At 43.1% G+C, this 18,711-nt stretch overlaps 1 protein-coding gene across 2 annotated transcripts in view; it reads right to left on the bottom strand.

Annotated features, from left to right (window-relative positions):
• Positions 1-234: 234 nt before the first annotated feature.
• The window catches only part of smchd1 (structural maintenance of chromosomes flexible hinge domain containing 1), a 20,152-nt gene continuing 1,675 nt past the window's right edge, over positions 235-18,711 (bottom strand). Inside the window, exons 2-46 of one of the 2 annotated variants that reach the window (XM_035142618.2) lie at positions 17,298-17,373; positions 16,988-17,146; positions 16,805-16,887; positions 16,027-16,254; positions 15,783-15,902; positions 15,498-15,664; positions 15,298-15,388; positions 15,003-15,219; positions 14,817-14,916; positions 14,302-14,488; positions 13,997-14,194; positions 13,793-13,906; positions 13,187-13,293; positions 12,902-12,984; positions 12,684-12,797; positions 12,113-12,190; positions 11,901-12,020; positions 11,667-11,811; positions 10,886-10,988; positions 10,625-10,697; positions 10,106-10,245; positions 9,705-9,833; positions 9,374-9,598; positions 8,593-8,735; positions 8,354-8,439; positions 8,144-8,262; positions 7,225-7,386; positions 6,552-6,680; positions 6,369-6,448; positions 6,093-6,250; positions 5,784-5,899; positions 5,629-5,690; positions 5,297-5,384; positions 5,037-5,168; positions 4,793-4,948; positions 4,220-4,346; positions 3,733-3,852; positions 3,481-3,560; positions 3,264-3,386; positions 2,985-3,166; positions 1,952-2,061; positions 1,354-1,424; positions 1,100-1,268; positions 651-809; positions 235-562 (exon numbers count right to left, since the gene is read on the bottom strand). In XM_035142618.2, coding sequence (XP_034998509.2) covers positions 471-562; positions 651-809; positions 1,100-1,268; positions 1,354-1,424; positions 1,952-2,061; positions 2,985-3,166; positions 3,264-3,386; positions 3,481-3,560; positions 3,733-3,852; positions 4,220-4,346; positions 4,793-4,948; positions 5,037-5,168; positions 5,297-5,384; positions 5,629-5,690; positions 5,784-5,899; positions 6,093-6,250; positions 6,369-6,448; positions 6,552-6,680; positions 7,225-7,386; positions 8,144-8,262; positions 8,354-8,439; positions 8,593-8,735; positions 9,374-9,598; positions 9,705-9,833; positions 10,106-10,245; positions 10,625-10,697; positions 10,886-10,988; positions 11,667-11,811; positions 11,901-12,020; positions 12,113-12,190; positions 12,684-12,797; positions 12,902-12,984; positions 13,187-13,293; positions 13,793-13,906; positions 13,997-14,194; positions 14,302-14,488; positions 14,817-14,916; positions 15,003-15,219; positions 15,298-15,388; positions 15,498-15,664; positions 15,783-15,902; positions 16,027-16,254; positions 16,805-16,887; positions 16,988-17,146; positions 17,298-17,373 — 5,721 coding nt within the window. In that variant the 3' untranslated portion in view covers positions 235-470. The remainder of the gene's footprint in view (positions 563-650; positions 810-1,099; positions 1,269-1,353; positions 1,425-1,951; positions 2,062-2,984; positions 3,167-3,263; positions 3,387-3,480; positions 3,561-3,732; positions 3,853-4,219; positions 4,347-4,792; positions 4,949-5,036; positions 5,169-5,296; positions 5,385-5,628; positions 5,691-5,783; positions 5,900-6,092; positions 6,251-6,368; positions 6,449-6,551; positions 6,681-7,224; positions 7,387-8,143; positions 8,263-8,353; positions 8,440-8,592; positions 8,736-9,373; positions 9,599-9,704; positions 9,834-10,105; positions 10,246-10,624; positions 10,698-10,885; positions 10,989-11,666; positions 11,812-11,900; positions 12,021-12,112; positions 12,191-12,683; positions 12,798-12,901; positions 12,985-13,186; positions 13,294-13,792; positions 13,907-13,996; positions 14,195-14,301; positions 14,489-14,816; positions 14,917-15,002; positions 15,220-15,297; positions 15,389-15,497; positions 15,665-15,782; positions 15,903-16,026; positions 16,255-16,804; positions 16,888-16,987; positions 17,147-17,297; positions 17,374-18,711) is intronic. The other variant, XM_035142619.2, reaches the window with a different exon arrangement.

Here is an 18,711-nt window from a genome sequence, read left to right as displayed (position 1 = left end):
CATCACACATACACACAAACACAGAGATCTCGATGCCTTCCAGCATCAAAAAACCCCAAGATCATCCACCTACAGGATTTCCGGACGCCTACGTTTGGATAATGATGGTCTTTGTTCCCAAAATCCACCGCAATTATCCCGTGCGTAAAATGCGTGCCCAGATTTTATATTTACAATGTGCGTTCCACCTTAGTTATTATTGAGCAGAAATGATGACACAGAAAAAGAGAGAGCTTAGTAAATACAGAACTTCTTTAATATAAAAAGATATTCTCAAGACACACATTATGCTTTTGTAAATCAAGTTTTGTTCACACACAAACAAACATAAGAAGACAAATTAGTACTTTTAAAAACAGCGACTTCACTGACCCCAAATAAAAAAAATATATATTAATAATAAAGGTACCAATAAAATTATTATAAAAAAATCAAGTCAGGTTGGATTAATCCATTTCTTATGTGAGTCTTCATTTAGCTCTTTTTGCGATGCTGTCCAGAGGCCCGGCAGCGTCCTCCAGACCCCGTTTCATGCGTCTCTGGGGTCCCATGGTTGTAGAGTCTAGAAGATGAAACAAAGAGCAATGAGAAATCATCATTAAAATCCTGCAATTTACTCTCTGCCTTTTCTCCCAGGCGGACAAACATACTTAGTTGTCTTTCAATCTCCTCGAGCTGCTTCTCTTTCGTCTCCTTGTCTTGTTGCTTTTTTATCATGACAGGAGACTTCATCTTGTTCGAGTGGTCGTCACGATCCTTTTCTGCCTTCTCTTTCTTTTCCACAGCTGTCCGGTACTGACGGAGCAGGTCTATCAGTTAAAGAAATAAAAAAAAAACGGAAAAGAGAAATTGAAGCACAAGCCGAGTGAACACAGCCAAAAAAATAAAAGGCATTACAAGACTATAGCTGCTCTTAGACGTGCACTGAACTCCGGATAATCTCTGGACAATCTCCAGAGAGTCTCCTGTGTGACGCAGCAGGAGGATTGACTGTGAGCGAGTGGATGTTTCCATCAAGTTTCTAACATGCGACAGACTCAAAACTGAAAGAAAAAAAACAATAAGTTCATGTCTGAAAAGGACCCATGAGAGATGTCACCTATTTGTTCTTGAAGAGTGTAGAAATGCTGTGGGAGGGGGGCTCCGAACACTTTTAATGAGGTAATCGGCGGGCATCTGTTCTGTGTGCCGCCGAACTTGCCCCTGGCACTGATCCTGTCCCCCTGCCTGGTCAGAATGGTGGGACACCGGATCTTCTTCTGCACCAGCTGAAAGCAGAAGCACATTTGAAAACGATCAATAACCAGCGGCCGGTTCTATTCTGCTGCTGCTCTGTCAGTGGGTGTCACTCACCGCCCGTCTGTAGTCGTTTGCAGAATCCAGGTCGTCCATCAGAATCGTGTCACTGAGGAAGTTTGCAAACACTGAAAAGTGAGCAGAAAACTTTATTTAAAGACTCAGAATTTCAACTTGTTTACAGGAGGAAGTGGAGACGTGTCGTCCATCTTTATTTACAGTCTATGATTAACTCTTTATACGACAAGAACAATGTAAAGTCATTGAAATCTGAAGAAAAAAAAAATTATGTTTCCCTGTAAACAAGCTTGACAATTATGTTACATTAAGCAATGAATAATACATAATCTGAATGATTTGGCGGAACCCACTTTTATCTACTCAAAAGAAAATCATCACTACATAAAAAAATTATAATTTTAATGTGGTGCAAGAGGCCCAGTTTCTGCTCCAGTGGAAGGGCCCCTAACGAGGGACCCCTCAAACCCCAGAACGCTGGACCCCAGGTGGAAACATTTACCCAAAGCTCAACGGGCAAAGAGACGTGGGAACCTCGAATAGAAACCATGTACTCTTTTAATAAGTCTGCACTGAAAAAACAAAAACTGTTAGTGACGTTTCACTGAGCAGCAGAAATCTACGACTGAAAACTCACCGATGGCACAGTTCTCCTCGTCCCGCGGGAAAATCAGGAGGTCTCTGGCAAACACCGGGTTCCCACGGGGCTCAAAGAGGCTGCGGCCGTTTCTTATGTGTGGCAGCGGTCTGCAGGAAATTCAGATGTTAAAGAAAGATTACTGCAGAGACGACTTTGCAAGATGTATGAAGGCAGTAACTCCGGGCTTTCAGATACTGTGATGGGCGTGTTTGACAATTTTCACACATTTTTAAGGCCCAATAAAATAAATTAAAGAAGAAAGATTTAGAGAAATAAAGAAATCTTCCACATTAATAATGATGATAACTGTTACACACAATTTAAACCAATCTGCACTTAAACAGTTTTACTAAGCAACAAAACTACATTATGACTAAATAATCAGAGCTGTGAACGGCACGAAAAATAGATTAAAACATCTAAACCTGTACAGCATGGTTTGTTAAATGGCTGGTTGTATTGTAAAGTATTTCATTCATTGGAATGGGCTGAAACAGTAAACACTGACGGGATGATCCTTTAAGTACAGCAACTGTCACCAGGAGCAGGAAACTGTACTTCCTCCTGTATGATAATAATCATCACCATTATTTGTATAGTGAAATAGAAATAAATAACTTTTACATGAAGTCTTGTATCATAAAACACTAAACTTTTTATTGCCCTTTATTAATTTATATTGAGGTAAACAAATGAAAGCAGGAATTCACTATAGGTGCGTGTGTGTTGCTTAGTTACAGAAGGAGCTGCACAAGATGTTTAAATTACTGTTTTGGAAGCCTCACATTGGACTATAATCACACAGACACACACACACACACACACTCACACAAACAAACACACACACACGGAAGCTACTCAGACGCCAACAACAAAACTCAAACGACTGATGAAGGTGTTGGGACTTGATGGAAAAACACTCAGATGCAGAATTAAATCTCTGCAACCAAACCGTCAAACTGACCTTTTCAGCGTCGGAGAAACGACCTTCAACTTTATTTGTTAAGAAAATAACCTGAAAGAAGTTTACCTGTTCATTTGTGGCACAAGCACGCTGTCGAGGGCCATGACCTGCTGCCGGCCCCGAGTGTCGTCGTAGATCCTCCGAGCTGCCTCTGTCGTCCCGGTGACGACACAGTCCATGTCACCACTGATTTGCCAGGAGATGACTCTGGCTGCCGCGTCGTCCTGCACGTAGGCCAAGTGACCGACCTGCATTCAAAAAAGCAAAGAGTACGAATTAAATAACAAACGATAGCCTCTACACACTTGATATGTTTTTGTAAAGATACAAAAGAGCAAACATTACCATTCCCAAAACATCCTGCTGCCCCCTGAAGTCGTCACGAATGGAGCAGACTCTTTTGGCGGCAGTCCGAATCCCATAAGCTTCCTTGGTCTTCTCTGTCAGGAGCCGGTCAATAGCAGGAATCTGCAAAAAATACAAACATATAGAAATATCATCTCAGGATAAATGTATGTAGAAGGGATCCGAAGGAAAAGTGTGGGCGGAACCGTCATCTTACAGATTCTGTTACTGTCACGTTCTGCCTCTTCAGAACTTCTCTCTGGTCGGCCACTTTGATACTCGCAGTCTCGCGTTGAACTGGTTTCAGAAGAGGACTCTCAATTAGAGACAAAAATAATAGACACAAGCCAACCACCAGGGGGTGATAAAGGTGATTCGGCTTCACTTTTAGGGAATGTCGTCCATCTTTATATACAGTCTTTGATTCAAACTAACAACTTAAAACAAACCGAGGAAGTAGAAATCGTACCTGTGAACAGATTGAGGAGTTCAGAGTAACCATCGAACAATTGTTTCAGAACAGAAACAGCAGAACTGAGAGATTCTTTCTTCTTCAGCAGGTCACACACTCTCTGTTGGTTCACTGCATCTGAAATGAAAAAACAAAAAGAAAAAGGTTAAATAAAGCAAATTAGAAATGATGTTTTGTTTGCCCAGACTTCAGATATTTGTCTTCTTCTTTCTTAAAATAAAATCTGCTCTTAAAAAACTAAAAAGCAACATTTAGAAACTTTAACAGCACTGCGTCTTTGCAGAATGACAGTTTTTGAATCATGCAATCATCAACCACTGCATTAAAAAGGTACTGATGTATAATTAAGAGACGCTAATCCCAGAACCTCAGCAAATACAAAACACAACGAAAGGGCAAGTGAGTTAAATCAAATCACATGTGAAGTGTCAGATTTCGTTCAGTCACGCTGCACAGATTTGTTAATGAATGAAGTTTGTTATACCGTCGTAAAAATGGAAGGTGAGCTCAAACGGAGCGAGGGGCGTGGGAACCTGTGGCACGTCCGGCTGGAAGCGGAGGGTGTATTCACTGCCGTCCTCGCCCGGGCTGTTCTCCATGATGGCCAACCTCTGTGGACAGTAAGAGCACAGTGAGACCTGGAAGACGCCAAAATAATCTCGTCATAGGATTAGCGGTTAAGAGTCTTCCAATCACCAAGAAGACAAAAGCTTGGATGGGCGGTCGCCGACTAGATTTCTAACAGGCTGAATATCTTACTCCAGTTAATCAGAGCGCAGGACTGGTTAAAGGTGGTGACGGTAAATATGGTGTCAGGGGCTCCCTGATTTTTTACGCTGCACACGTCTAATCTGGGAAAACAAGCAGCAACGGTGAGAGAGAGTTACACAAACTCAGTGCAGCTTACATTAATTGCATGGAGTGGAGGGGATCAGAGGGGTTTTTCAGATAAGATTAAATAAGATAATCCCAGTTGGGGATTTCTCCCGGTGGAAGATCGAAGTAGTGTGAACTGGTGACTGAGCCAGTTGTGCAGTGGGAACGTGGCTTTACTCACGGTGAAGTGGACCTGTCCCTCCGCCAGGCTAATTTCATATCTGTTGATTCTGCCATCAAACAGAGGAGTGGGTTTTGCTCCATCACCGCTACAGTTGGTTATAGAAACCACCAGTTTGCCGTCCAGGTCCTTCCCTGCTGGGTTTCCGTAGGAGTCCTGAAAACCATTAAGTCAACATTTTAGTGGTTTATCAGCTGGTATTTGTCGCCTGACTGAAATCCTTAGGCTCTTCTTTTTTTTTTACCATGATCCTCAGAGTCATATCCTGCACCAGTGTTCGGTTTTTAACGTCCCTGCAGCAGGAAACGACTGGAGCTGGAGGCTGGGACTCGGGCGCCAGTTTGACGGGCTGATTGGCCACCACGTTTATAGGGATCTACGAGACAGAGCTGAAGTCAGTCTCCTCTCTCAGGGATCATGGACGATAGCCACAGTCTCCCAGCTTGGAGTGTTTGAGAAGTTGTCAGGAAGAAACAGATTTGATAGATTTTGTGTTCAACCGACCTGATCGCTGAGCAGGAAGTTTGTTTGGTCGATGAGCAGAGAGAACTGGACGGTGTGATTTCCAGCGGTTTCTGGGATTTTTTTATCCCTGCAGTTAAACACAAATATACATATTTACCCCGCAGACATCACATCTGTTTTAATCTTCTCAGTTCAAATCTAGAGCCTGACCGATTGATTTGTTGGATGATAGACATCATAGGTAGAGTCTGTTTTATTTTACAGAACAAACACTGCAGAAAAGATGTGTATTTATATTTATAATTAACATAAACAGTTTATTTATGGGGTCGGGTTCGACCGATTTAACCCTGAAACTTAAGATATCTTACCTAAAGTGAAAACAGTCTTTCCTTTCATTCTCCATGGGTTTACTACACTTCAGCTCAGTGGGCTACAGAGGAGAAGTACAAGAGTGTATTTCAACAAGCATTAGTTGATGGAAAGTTAAAATCGGTGTCAGTCCCCGAGTTAGTAAAGCACTGACTGTCTGTGGAGGTCTTCTGTTTGAGGCCTCTCCCTCCCACAGCAACATGGTCACAGCAGCTGGGTTAAAAGTCGTCATCGGGCTTCCTTCATCGGACACCACAGTCACTGAGAACACTGGACACACACACACACACACACACACACACACACACACACACACACACACACACACACACACACACACACACACACACACACACACACACACACACACACACACACACACACACACACACTCTAAGCCTGTTGCACCACGTGAAACCGGTCACATTGCGTCAGAACACAAACCACAGATACAAACACAAACCTGGGAAAGTTCCTCCGGCAGGAAACCTGGCGGCGGTGCTGTATTCCACTGTCAGACACACAGGTTTGTTGGGATTAGGTAAAACAGTGAGATTCACTGTTGGACCAGGGATGAGTTTGTTGTTAAGGGAACCGTTAAAGTCCAGCTGATAGCACCCCCTGGTGGAACAACAGGGTAGCATTAAGTGACTGATGAACTAGTTCATCCTGTTATTGTAATAATATGATAATAATCATAATAATACAGTTTTCTATTATGTCAAAAGGTGACACTCACCTTTGACCGCTCACACTATTAACAGTGAAGGAGGCTTTCCCTTCTGAATCCACTGGTTGTGAAACAACAGCTGACGACACCTAAAACAACAACAGGATCTCATGACATTTCTCCAGTTAGATTACTCATAAGTGACATTTTATAAAGTGTAAATGGGCCGTTTGTATTCCTCGTCACGCTAACCTTCAGTTCTGATGGAGAAGATTTCATTACCACGACGACCCTCTTGTCAGTGGAGACGTTTCCCCACTCGTCGACGAGTTGGATGAGGAACGGTGTGGGGATGCTGTGATCGTTAATCACCTGCAAAGGCTTGTACGTAGAGAAGAGGTGTGATTTGAATGTTTAGTCGGGGTCTCGTTGGGTCTCAGAGCCCGAATATCTAAAAACTGCCACTTCAGTAACTACGAGAGACGGAGAAAGACTCAACGACGTTTACTGGAATGGAGCAAAGTTTGCTGCGGAAGAAACTTTGAAATTCTCACATATTTATAATGTTTAACGTTTTATTGCTTTTCTATTTTCTGTTTATATATATTTCACATTCATATTTTAATTCCCTTACAGCACTTCGGTCGACTGTGGTTGTTTTAAACATGCTGTAAAAATAAACTTTTCCAGAATAGCCGTTCTGACTCCATTAGTTACAAGCCTGCGCATATTTTATAAATACAAAAACGTTTTAATCCATACACACGTGTAGTTGTGAACACAGAATAAACAAGTTTTACAAATCATGTTATATAGTTTTAACACACAGAGTAAAAATAAGCAGATTTGTAAAATTTAAGATTTAATTTATGACAACAACCTGCAGAGCTAAAAGAGCTATGAGCCAATTAGAACCTGTTCTTACCTGCGAAGGTCCACCGACTAGTTTCAGCATTGCAGGGTCTCCAGCCGCCACATTAACGATCTGATACGTCGTGTAGGTCTGGTACGTGAAGAGCAGGTTTTTAATGCCGGGGGTCCCACGGTGGAAACAGATTCCCGTCACATCCACAGACCTGCTGCTCTCCTGATAGCAACACACAGAGTGAGAGTGTTTACGTCACCGCTCTCACACACTGTCCCTTTTCAAACGAAAGTCAAACACCCATTCAAAAGTCTGAAGTCGTTTGCCTCAAGATCCTGCAGAGGGCGCTCACTATCAGCTTAACTTATGAGTGCTGGGCCTCTTGCCCCATCAGTAAAGTTAGCCACTAATGTGATGTTGTTTTGAGCAAGAAAAGCCTCAGGGTTTATATTTGAATATGTTCCAACAAATCATGCGTCAATCAAATTGTTTTCAAACTTGACAGTTGGAAAAGTGACATCCCTATATGCACCTGAAGCATCAAATATAAAAGAAAAGTGCTATATAATAATAATAATAATAATAAATAGTTTATAATTATCATCAAGTTTTGTAAGTAAACATTTTGATGACGTGTTTTTACTGTTTTTATCGTTTTCTTTTCACCTTTTATTTCACATGTTCATTTATTTTTATTGTCATATTACTTCTTTAATGTGCTCAGGTTTTCATGTGTCACAGCTCTATGTTTATAAAATTAATTTGAACACCACCATGTTTCCGACCACCTAAACGTGGTTGTCTGGTCTCCTTGTCGCATCCTGTTGATTGTTATTTCTCATATTTACTTTTGTCGCTTTGCTGTCAAAGCACTTTGTAAACCCTTGATTTAAAAAGTGCTATATAAATAATGTTTATTTTTATTATTAGTATTTTATAAAGGAAAATTCTGGCATGAACAAATCCTTGAATCTCTCACCCGCCACTTAAAGGTGACGGCTTCTTTGTCCAGACCCTCGGCTTTCACATTCAAGTCGTTCACACATGTGGCCGTTAGCGTCCTGGTTGCATTGTCGTACTTGTCCACAAGCTCCAAGTCTGTATCAGGTAGAACAAAAGCAGTGTGTTGTCCTGGGTGAAACCATATCGGAGTAAAATCTGATCCTTGTGTGATAAGGTTCATACTCACTGATGTTTCCAGACAGAGTTTCCCCCAGCTTCACTGTGTCGTTGAGCAGAGTCGTCTTTAATTTTGCTGGTTCATCTGGACGAGGTCTACAAACGAAACACGCAAGGATGAGGCGATACCGCTATCTTAGCTTAGCATCAAGACTGGAAACAGAGGGGATCTGAGAACGGCTCGAGTGAGCTTCAGAGTTTGAATTCACTTTGAGCAAACAGTTTGTCTTAAGTTGGGTTTGTGCTTACACGATGCTAAAGGAGACAGTCACGCTCTGGTCTTGGTAAGAGACCTGGTAGAAACGCTCCTCCTGCACCTGCGTGGGCACCTGAGCGACTGGCAGCTTCCCCAGCACCAAGTCTTTGAGATCAACTTGATTCGTCCAGTTAACCTGAAATAAATAAATACAAAACAATGAGGCTTATTGATAAATACTTGATTTACTGCAGCTTCTTACGAAAAAATGAATTCCTCTGACATTTACAAAAACAAGCATCTCCATAATCTGACAGGATCACAGGCTGTGTATAAAGATGGACGACATGACAGCTCCCCAACAGTGAAGCCAGATCATCTTGATCATCGCCCCCTGGTGGGTGGGTGGCTGGCTGCAGCATTATTCATAAATCCCCCCTCCTCGGTGTTAGTGGATGGCACACGGACCAGACTAATAAGTCAAAGTAAACGTTAAATAACCCATTAATGGTGCCAGTTATCTGAAGGACAGAATCACTAGATGGTTTCTGTCATTTTGAGTAGCTCTTATCACGATGATGTTTGTTCAAGTGTTCATTTTTCCTTAAGTTTGGTTTTAATTTGTTATTTGATTCTGTAAATATGAGGTAATGATTGACAGCTGAGACTGACCTTTTGATTGGTCAAACACGATCACTACTACGCAGGGTCAGTGTCCAAATGGCGTAAAAAGAGCAAGATCACTGTTGTACCGCAGGAGGAAGTGGAGACGCGTCCTCCATGTTTGAGGTAGGATACGTAAACAGACCACACGTCATGCAGCGTCAGACACACCTTGATCATAGAAGCTATTTCCGTCGTGATGGGCACAACTCTGCCCGCCTCATCATGCAGCTTATAGAACAGGTTGTCCAGTGAGCCTCCAGCCAGCCACTCGATCTTCTCATCGCTCCTCAGCACCAGACTCTCATCATTTTGGCTGCAGACCATGATCTGGGAGACTCTGGTGCTGGGTATCACAGTCAGCTCCCTCACGACCGACTCGACATTCCTCCGACTCTGGCAAAACAAAGAGGTGGGCGCATTATGAATAAAGTGTTTGTTTTAGAGAACGTTACACTAAATAGAAAACTTAGGGTGTTGTTTGTTTGTTTTTTAAACTTACAGGCATTTCAAATTGAACTCTCAGCTTCTGAGGTTCACCCCTGACTATTTTCAGGTTTATGGGCTTTGTCACCAGCTGACCTGCTCCTGTTCTGCTGTAGTCGACCGTTGTCGGCGTGAGCCCCGGAACCTGGACGTGCACAAAGGGAGGGATGAGGATAAATCAAAATGCACACTGAACAATCCATGTTTAATCAAACGGTATTATTCAATTCAAGAGAGAGAGATAAAGATACGACTTTTCACTATGAGCACAACCTGAGACATTTTAATAGTGAAATAAAAAAGTGTCTAAAAGTAAAAACTGTAAAGTGCATGTGCTAATCCTGCATTTTTATAAGGGTGAGTCTTAACACACACACACACACACACACACTTTCCCAGCAACAACAGCACACACACCTGGCAGTGAACTATCTGCCTGGGGTGAGTGGTGATGTTTCCAGCCTCGTCGTGAACTTCCACGTTAAACCTGGCAGCGGTTCCATTCTGTACCACGATTGGATTGTCGTCTGTCTTCACATGGAGAGTATGCGGAGTACCTGGAAAACATTATAATGCATTTCAAGAAAGTTGTTTGTATAAAGTATAGTGTAAATGTTTGTAGATAAATAGCTGTGACTGGTGTCGTCCAAACAGTAAAAAAAACTGTATTTCTAAAGCCCTTTGCACACCAGACATGTTTTTAAATAAAGATTTATCTTCTGTTATTATGAACAATTACTTTAGTTTGACAAGATGCAGTTTTACAAGTGTAGATTAAAAAAGAAAATCATGTTCATTAACAAATCAACATGGATTGCATCATTGTTATATCATAGAAAAAGTTACCATCTCTAGCATCAAAATGATTCCTGCACACGGATTCCTATAATGAACAGCTGACTTCAAATCTAACTGAATTGATAAATGCATTCGTACCGGGGAGCAGACTGATCTTGATGGTCTGTGTGGGGTTTTTCAGGCCGGTCAGGGTCACTCTCAGGTCGTATTTCTGCGAAATAAGACGCAGGATGGAGAAAGTCAACAGGAGACGACCCGGGCTCGAGAAGTGATGTTTTATTTGTGTTGTAATATGAGCTGTGATTTTACTGCATGAGCAAAATGGAGGTCCTCTTTTCTATCAACCCCTGTGACAGAGTGTGGTCTTCTGAAAAGAGAGCATGTGGGTTTTCTTCTCACCTTGACTGGTTGGTTATTCAGGAGCTTTCCTCTTGCTTTGACACCTTTGATGATGAACTTGCTCCCACTGCAGTCCACTGCCGCAAAACTCACCTCCAGGCCCCTGAATGATAACAATGATAATGTCACAGCAAGGGCCACATAATGAGATTATTAATAAACCATGTCAAGTTTATAATAAAAGATTCATGTGCACGTAATCTTATATACACATAAATATGCAGAAGGTTCATCTTTCTTATGAGTCATCTTCTGAAAAGAAAGGAAACACAAAAAACTGGGGATTTAAAACAACAGTACATACAAACATGACATATTCCCTGAACCAAACTGGAAAGAGCAGATTATACGCTGCAATCACAATCAGAACATTTCCGACAATAATAAAAAACATGACTAGAGACTAGAGAATTCTAGAACGTCTCTGTAGTTGTATGCCTCCGCCCACAAGTGCAATTCAAGTCCTGACATTCGTGTTTTTTACAGATTCACAGGAGGTCACCATGACCTTTAATTTTTAACCACTGAAATCAAACAAGTTTATATTTTCCAAGTGAGCGTTAGTAACAAATTTGATAAGACGTACGTGGAAGCTACGCCTCTGGCCACCAATCAGATGGCAGCGCTCTCACAAAGCTGAAAAGCAACAACAACTATCCCAGAAGAATTTCAGAACAGTTTGAGTTCTGTTCCAGAAAAAAACCAAAATGTACTACAGACAAAACCACAGACTGACAAACATACTGATCACTACCCCACCCTCGAGGATATAATGACCCACCTGCATTCGAGTTCAGGCAGGAGACTGGGAAGAGGCTTTGTGGAGTTTCCATAACCATCTGTTATCTGCAGGGGAATGTCAAATGGCACACCGACATGAAGAGTGGAGCTCATCTCGCCCAAAACAAACGCCTCAGCTGTCCCCGCTGAGAAGGAGACAAGCAGCGGAGGTGTGTGAGATCAGGGCTCTCACTCAGGATGACAAACAGGACAGTAAACGCTCTGCGCTCCTTACCCGTGATGGTGAAACTGATTTTGGAGCTTGGAAGGTCTCGGCCTCCGAAGACTGTGGCACTGGTGTCATGTAACAGGGTGTTGAGGGACAGCGTGTAACTCCCCGGGTCATTTAATCTCTCTGCCAAAGGTGAAATGATTGCAACAATGACAAATGATACTTTCATTTCATCTTTCTATTCGTTTTATAACGACGCATACAAAGAAACGTACCAATTTTTTTGAACCCGAAACCCCACCTCGCCGAGTGCAGGGCAACCAAACTGAGAACCTCTTCAGCCTTTTCAGGACCTACGTGGGAAAGAGGAAACAAACATGGTTACAAGCTCCACACGAAGAGGCTGAACGACGAAGAATCGTCAGAAGAAGAAGAAGAGGAGCTATTTAAGAGTAATGAAGGTGACTCTAAGTTACAGAATTTTATATTTACATGTTTATTTCCAGTACAGACATCTACATGAACCCCAATAATTCAATATTAAACCTGATTGGACAATTACAGCATTAACCCCAATAATAATATTCAAAATAAGACATTCCCACTTGAGGGCTCATTGATAACCAAGGTTAGATAAGTGTTTTTTTTTTTACATTTTCACAGATTTTCCAGGGAATAAATCAAGACGAAAAAAGTGAGTGTAATTCCGTGCAGCTCTTTTGACTTGAAACGATTAAGAGTTTGATGTCTGACGCTTTGTGTTCGTTTGGGATCCGTGTGATGGAGGGTCTCAACTCATCAGGCGTGATGGAACATTTCTCTCTTTCGCAACACGGACGATCTTACCGTTCTTGAGCACTGTTAGCTTGACGCTCAGTCTGATCACCGTCCCCTGGCTTGTTGCTGGCATCCTCGACATCACCTCTCCCTTTTTGTTCATGATCTCAACACTGAGTGGCCCTGATATATTGAAGTAAAACACAAAACAAACTTTTCGGTGTTATAACTGATGACTGGGGTGTGCGTGTGAAGAGGCGAGATGAGGAGGCGACACAATATTTTACCTAAGGGAGTCCCAGCTGGACAAAAACCATTCTGTGGCCATCCGTTAGGTTCCTGCCAGATCACTTTCAGCTCGTGTGGAAGCCTGGAACCAAGCAATCATGTACTTGAGCTGATTAGGTGCAATCCGGCATTAAATACAACATGAAGGCAATGAAACAGAAACGGTAACTAGAGCCAGACCGAATTATTGATTGGCCTGAATAAAATCTATCGATGTGAGCTTGTCATGAACATTTCGGTGTCAGAGCAGCGCTGCGGAACGCTTCCTCTCGCTGCTCACTCACCTGCCGAGGTCATTTTCAATGTTTTTCTTGATGCCTTCGTCCGTGGCGTTCTTGTCGATCCTGAAAATGGGTATGATCTTGTTCTTGTTGTAAAGTGATTTGGGTTCCTAGGAAGCAGAATTTGTTCGTTTGTCTCATGTTAAATAGTAAAACTCAAATAAGAATCAAAATGAAAACAAAGACTTTTTAAAAACACCTTCCAAAAATGGAGATTTTTCAAAAACTCTGGTTTCTGTGCGTCCGTGTGTAATAAGTTTGGGAAACAATGACGTCGCAGCTCACTGAGCAAATTCCCACTGTTGCTTTGTGTGTATGCACCAGAAAGAAGAACAACAACAAAATACTGTTTTTTCCACATTTGTACCTGCTAGGACTCATAACTGCACCAAATCAGTGGGGATTAAAGGAGCCTCGCCCAATGTTACTTGGACCACAATGTTCTTCTCAGGTATTTCCACCTCCAGGCGTGTTCCCGTTTGGGTGGAAATATTTTGTAAAACAAGGTTGTGTGGAGATTTTATTAAAAAAACGTTCAAATAATATCTGCAGTAGTGTAGACCGGGGAACAAATGACAGTAATACGTTGTAGACATTTTCCTTCCTTACCAGACGAACTTCAACCTGTCCTCCTGTGGCAAAGACGTCTCTGTCATGATCTCCATACAGCAAAAACTGGACCACGGTGCCATGGATGATCGGCTGCGTTTTCTGAGACTTCACCTGTGTGAAAATGTGAGTAAGCATTGATACAAGGTAGAGTGCAGAACAATCAGAATACACTTTCAGTATGTAGAGAAAAAACAGGCTCACCAGTTGGCCTGTTTTGTATATTTTGCCGTCCCATTCGATGGCGGAGAACGTGGCCCAGGGATGCTGCATTTTCTTCGGGGTCATATCTGGTCGAGTTACGAACTTCCCGAAGCTGAGGAACTTCACCTGCTTGTCCAAATTCTCGTGACAGTTTTTTAGCCACTGCGTGAACTGCGTCTGTATGTGAGTTCTTTGTTCCTGTGGAAGGTTTCACCACTTTATCTCAAAGAAGCTGCACCAAGAGATCTTTGACCACAAACTCATTGTCTTTCCGATAGAAAAAGAAAATATGTGTGTATGATCACCTGTCCGTTAACAACCCGCGTGAAGATAGTTTCCCTGCCCTTCACTTTCTGCTCCAGGTCCATGAAGGTGAGCTTGTTCGTCGTGACCTGGAATTTGTCGTCAGTGAAGAGCACTCCTGAAAAGCGACCGTAACAATCTTCGGGCACCTTTGCTCCTTTGGCTCCTTTCCACGCACACCAGTCAAACCTGCAACAACGAGACATGACAAAAACCAGTAAACATATACACAAAGCAGCGAGGGGCAGCAGTGGGAGAAACTGATCTAAATCAGCACAAAACCACAAGGTTCAGCTCATGGGTTGAGGAGGTTTTCTTTAATTAATAGTGGAACAATTCAGTTTGGAGATTATGAGGCCACGAGAGATAAAGATTCTGCATCCCTGCATGGTAATGCATCCAGTAGTTTTTGCGTAATCCTGCATTTCCTGCCGGGAAAATCCATGTTGTACAACAATTCTTTCACAGTTAAAAGGGTTAAAAAAATGTAATGAAAGACAATAATGAAAGTATTTACTCCTGTACTGTGGTGTAGGGTATGAGGCGTCCATTCCAGAAACACTCAAAGATCGGCCTCTTGCCTCTTGCCTTCATCTCATCTTCTTCATCGCGAGGTGCTGAAGAAACAGAGGATAAAATCTACAATTTGATCCAAAGCTGTCATACATCAAAGTATGTTGACTATTTAACAACGTTTTAATACCTTCCGCCACCTCCGGGCCTTCTGGGTATGTCTCCTTGTCGTAAAGGAAGGGATGATAGCGAATGATTCCCTCCACTCTGCCGGTGTCGACTCCAGTGGCGGCCTTAAACTCAAACGTGTCTGCAGCCGCTTTTATGTACAGAGTCTGCATGTCGTCATCGATTTCCCGGAGATTCACCACATGGGGTAATTTGAGTGGCTTTTCACGCAAGGTGACCTGATTCAAAGACAACAGGCGAATGGTAAGAATTCCCCTAAACAGGCCGTTTAAACTGTTTAAGACCAACAGCCTTACCTGAATGTCAATTTTGGAATGATCGGAGTTTGTGAAGCTGCTGCTTGGGTCATTTCCATTGACTCCATGTATGTAATAGTGATACGTGTGACTGAAACAAAGGAAAAAACGTTTTAACATGAAATAATGAAAATCAGAGAAGTTGGGGCTTGTAAAGACTTTGGATTATCGTTGTGGAGGATGTGGGTGAAATAACTCACGCTAGCTGTCTGGTCAACACCTTGAAATGTTGTTTCAGAAAGGTTATATGCTCCGGCCTGATCCCCGTGATGACCACGGCTGTGAAGCTTTCCTTCCCCGGTTCCTCAGCGATTAAGGAATGGAGGAATCGCTCGTCGTCTTTAATCACGTGTGACGGGTCGCCGGGCTGCAGGAGGAGGACGAAGCGTCACAGATGTTACCACAGAGAACTGCAAGTCATGATCATCTTCATTTTCAATCAAAGTACGAAACGCTTACAAAAATTTAAAATAAAGAATGTTTACCTTCCTGTTTTTGATGACGCTTTTGTAAATATCTTCCTTGTTCTGTTCTTTTCTCTTAAAATCTTCTTTTGACAAAATCAGCTCATGGACATCTGGGCAGCCGACTGGTTTGGTGATCATCTGGTGAAAGACAGGAAGAACGCAACATATAAATCCTGCTGCAAAGCCCACGTGCTTTTCTTTTGTTACTAGCTTTACAAATGTAGTAATGCTGCACTCTTAACTTTTATCACGAAAGACTTACCCTGACCGAGTCTCCGATGTAGAAAATTGCCTGTTTTCCTCCAACTCCAAAGTAGGATATATCACTGTTGAGACTCCGAGGGGCGGGATCAGGCCGAACGTACTTTTCACTCGCCCTGTTGAATTTAGAGCATCTGTACACTGCCCATTCTTTGAGCTTCTGTGAGGTCATCCCGCATCCGTTATCTAAGGCAATGATGGCAGCTTTCCCCAGACTTTCATCAAAAAGCTGGAAAATAAAGAAAAGATATCATTTTGCCGATATAATTGTCTGCCTCTGAGATTTCATTCAACTGTATGAATGACATTAAAATAAAAAAAGTTAAAGGAGACATACTATGCTCATATTAAAATCTTCTTAACACATAATTAAAATTTGTGTTAAGAGAGTATAGAGGGACATTGTTTATCACGCCCCAAACCAATCAAAAGCTGCCACGCCATCAAACCCAGCACCTGGGTGGTTATTTAAGTCCCGCCCCTCAGCCAATGAGAAGTGGGCATGTCGTGTTGACATTCACAAAAAGACCAATAGAACTTACTCGCGGACTGTTTGTGTAGCGCTTTGGTTCACTGTTCACTTTTGTTCACTGATTTCCACTGTTCACACAATGGAAATCACTGTTACAATAACAGGCTGCGTTGCCACCACGCCCTCAGCGCTGTGTTACTCACCTTTCCACCCAGACAGTTTCTAGGTTCTGACAAGGACAGAAGAAGTGAAAAAGCACCATATGTCTCCTTTAAGATAAAAAGTTACGTGCAACTCCACAACCAACCATTCGTATCTCTATTGTCTTCATTTCTGTGTTTTTCGATGTGGCCCACAGAGAGTTGTCGATCAGCTCAGCAAGTGTGTACGCTAGAAAAATGAACAGAGGAATCAAAGTGAGGAAAGATGCAGTGCAGCTTAAGCTCTCTGTCAATCTCCAGCATGCTTACTAGAACAGGTAAGTGCTTACATAAGGACGTCTGGCCCTCACTATCGTAGTACTCATAAAGGCCGCCCTCGATCAACGTGTCATAATGTGGTACAAACGTGATTTGCTCCTCCATCGCCGCGGGGAGATCTTGGTCCAGCTTATGAAGCAAGTAGAGGGTACAGCCAGCCTGAAGCTCCTCTACAAGGAACATAAATAATCACAGCAAGTTCAGAACAGAGTCCGTCAAACCCGGGTTAACGACGAGGACCAGATTACTAAAGTTTAAAATGTATTTGTTTCATTTTCTCGTCTATAATTTGTGGAAACCCATGAAGGCCGATTTACTCACCAAATTTGTCAGAATCCAGAGCCGTTCTATCTGTAGTAGCCACCACAAATATTTCATCTGAACGGATTGGAAATTTCTGTATGAAAAAACAGACAATGTATTGAATGACTTGTTAAAGGGGACATAGCATGCCCATTTTACCACAAGTTGATATGGTTCCTTGGGGTCTTAATGAAATGTCTGTAACATACTTTGGTCAAAATACCACAAGGATCATATAAAACAGCACCCTTTTTACCCTGTATAAAACAGCCCTCCACAGAGCGACCTGTTTTGAGTGCCTGTTCCTTTAAATGCTAATGAGCCTGCTCCCCCCTCCCCCCTCTCCCCCCATGACTTTAAACGATATAAATTACATATTTTATATGATATAAATTATCAAATATGCATCCCATACTTTGTATTCCCTTGTTGTCCTGGAGTTTTAATTTTCCCAATCACATAATTAAATGTCCCCTCTGCCCATCCACTACAAGCACACAAGCAGACAGACAGAGAGAGAAAGAGAGGTGGGGGCTATGAAGACCATCATTTACCCCGAACCCCGACATTCAACGGGTACAACAACAAGCGGAGAAAGAAGAATCGCGGGCTGACCTTATATATACAGTCTATGGGGCTGACCAGCGGAGAAATGCTCGTCCCGTGTGAACAGCCAGGCGGCTGCGTGCTGGAGAAGCGGTGCGCTGCCTGCAGCGGCGCTTCGCGTCCGGTGTACCCCGGCGTAACTACTGTACCGGCGTAACTACTGTACCCGCGAACTACTGTAACCTCTGTACCGGCGTAACTACTGTAACCCGCGTACAGTAGAGCTGAACACTGCGGAAGTCTTCCACACAGCTGGCAGTGTGGAAGACCGCTGCGAGGCAGCGCAGCGCCGTTCTCAGCGCGCAGCCGCCTGGCTGTTCACACGGGGCGAGCATTTCTCTGCTGGTCAGCCCCATAGACTGTATATATAAGGTCAGCCCGCGATTCTGCTTTCTCCGCTTGTTGTTGTACCCGTTGAATGTCGGGGTTCGGGGTTACAGTAGTGCTGAACACTGCGGAAGTCCTCCACACTGTTGCTGTGTGGCGCTGACACAAATTCCAGCTCACGCAGGGGAGAGCGACGGTCGCTCCCAAGCAGCTGCTGCAGCCTCCCAGTCCCAACGATCCACACAAATGCCACATGTGAGTGAATCGCGGGCTGACCAGCGGAGAAATGTTGTCCGTGTGAACAGCCCGGCTGCGTGCTTGGGAACGGCGCTGCGCTGCCTCGCAGCCTCTCTGCCTCCGGTGTAAACCCGGAAGTAACGAGTGTGGGGGGACGGGGGACGGGGGGCCAAGACCATGTAGGGAGACTTCCAGTTCCTTGTTACGAAACAATACCCAGGAAGCGCAATCGAGTCGCTCAAGCATGACGTTTCTGACTTAG

The sequence above is a fragment of the Hippoglossus stenolepis genome, chromosome 19 (genome assembly GCF_022539355.2).
Source record: "Hippoglossus stenolepis isolate QCI-W04-F060 chromosome 19, HSTE1.2, whole genome shotgun sequence".
NCBI classification, from domain to species: Eukaryota; Metazoa; Chordata; class Actinopteri; order Pleuronectiformes; family Pleuronectidae; genus Hippoglossus; species Hippoglossus stenolepis.
The sequence above is the reverse complement of the archived record's forward strand: the minus strand, read 5'-3'. Positions and strand labels throughout refer to the sequence as shown.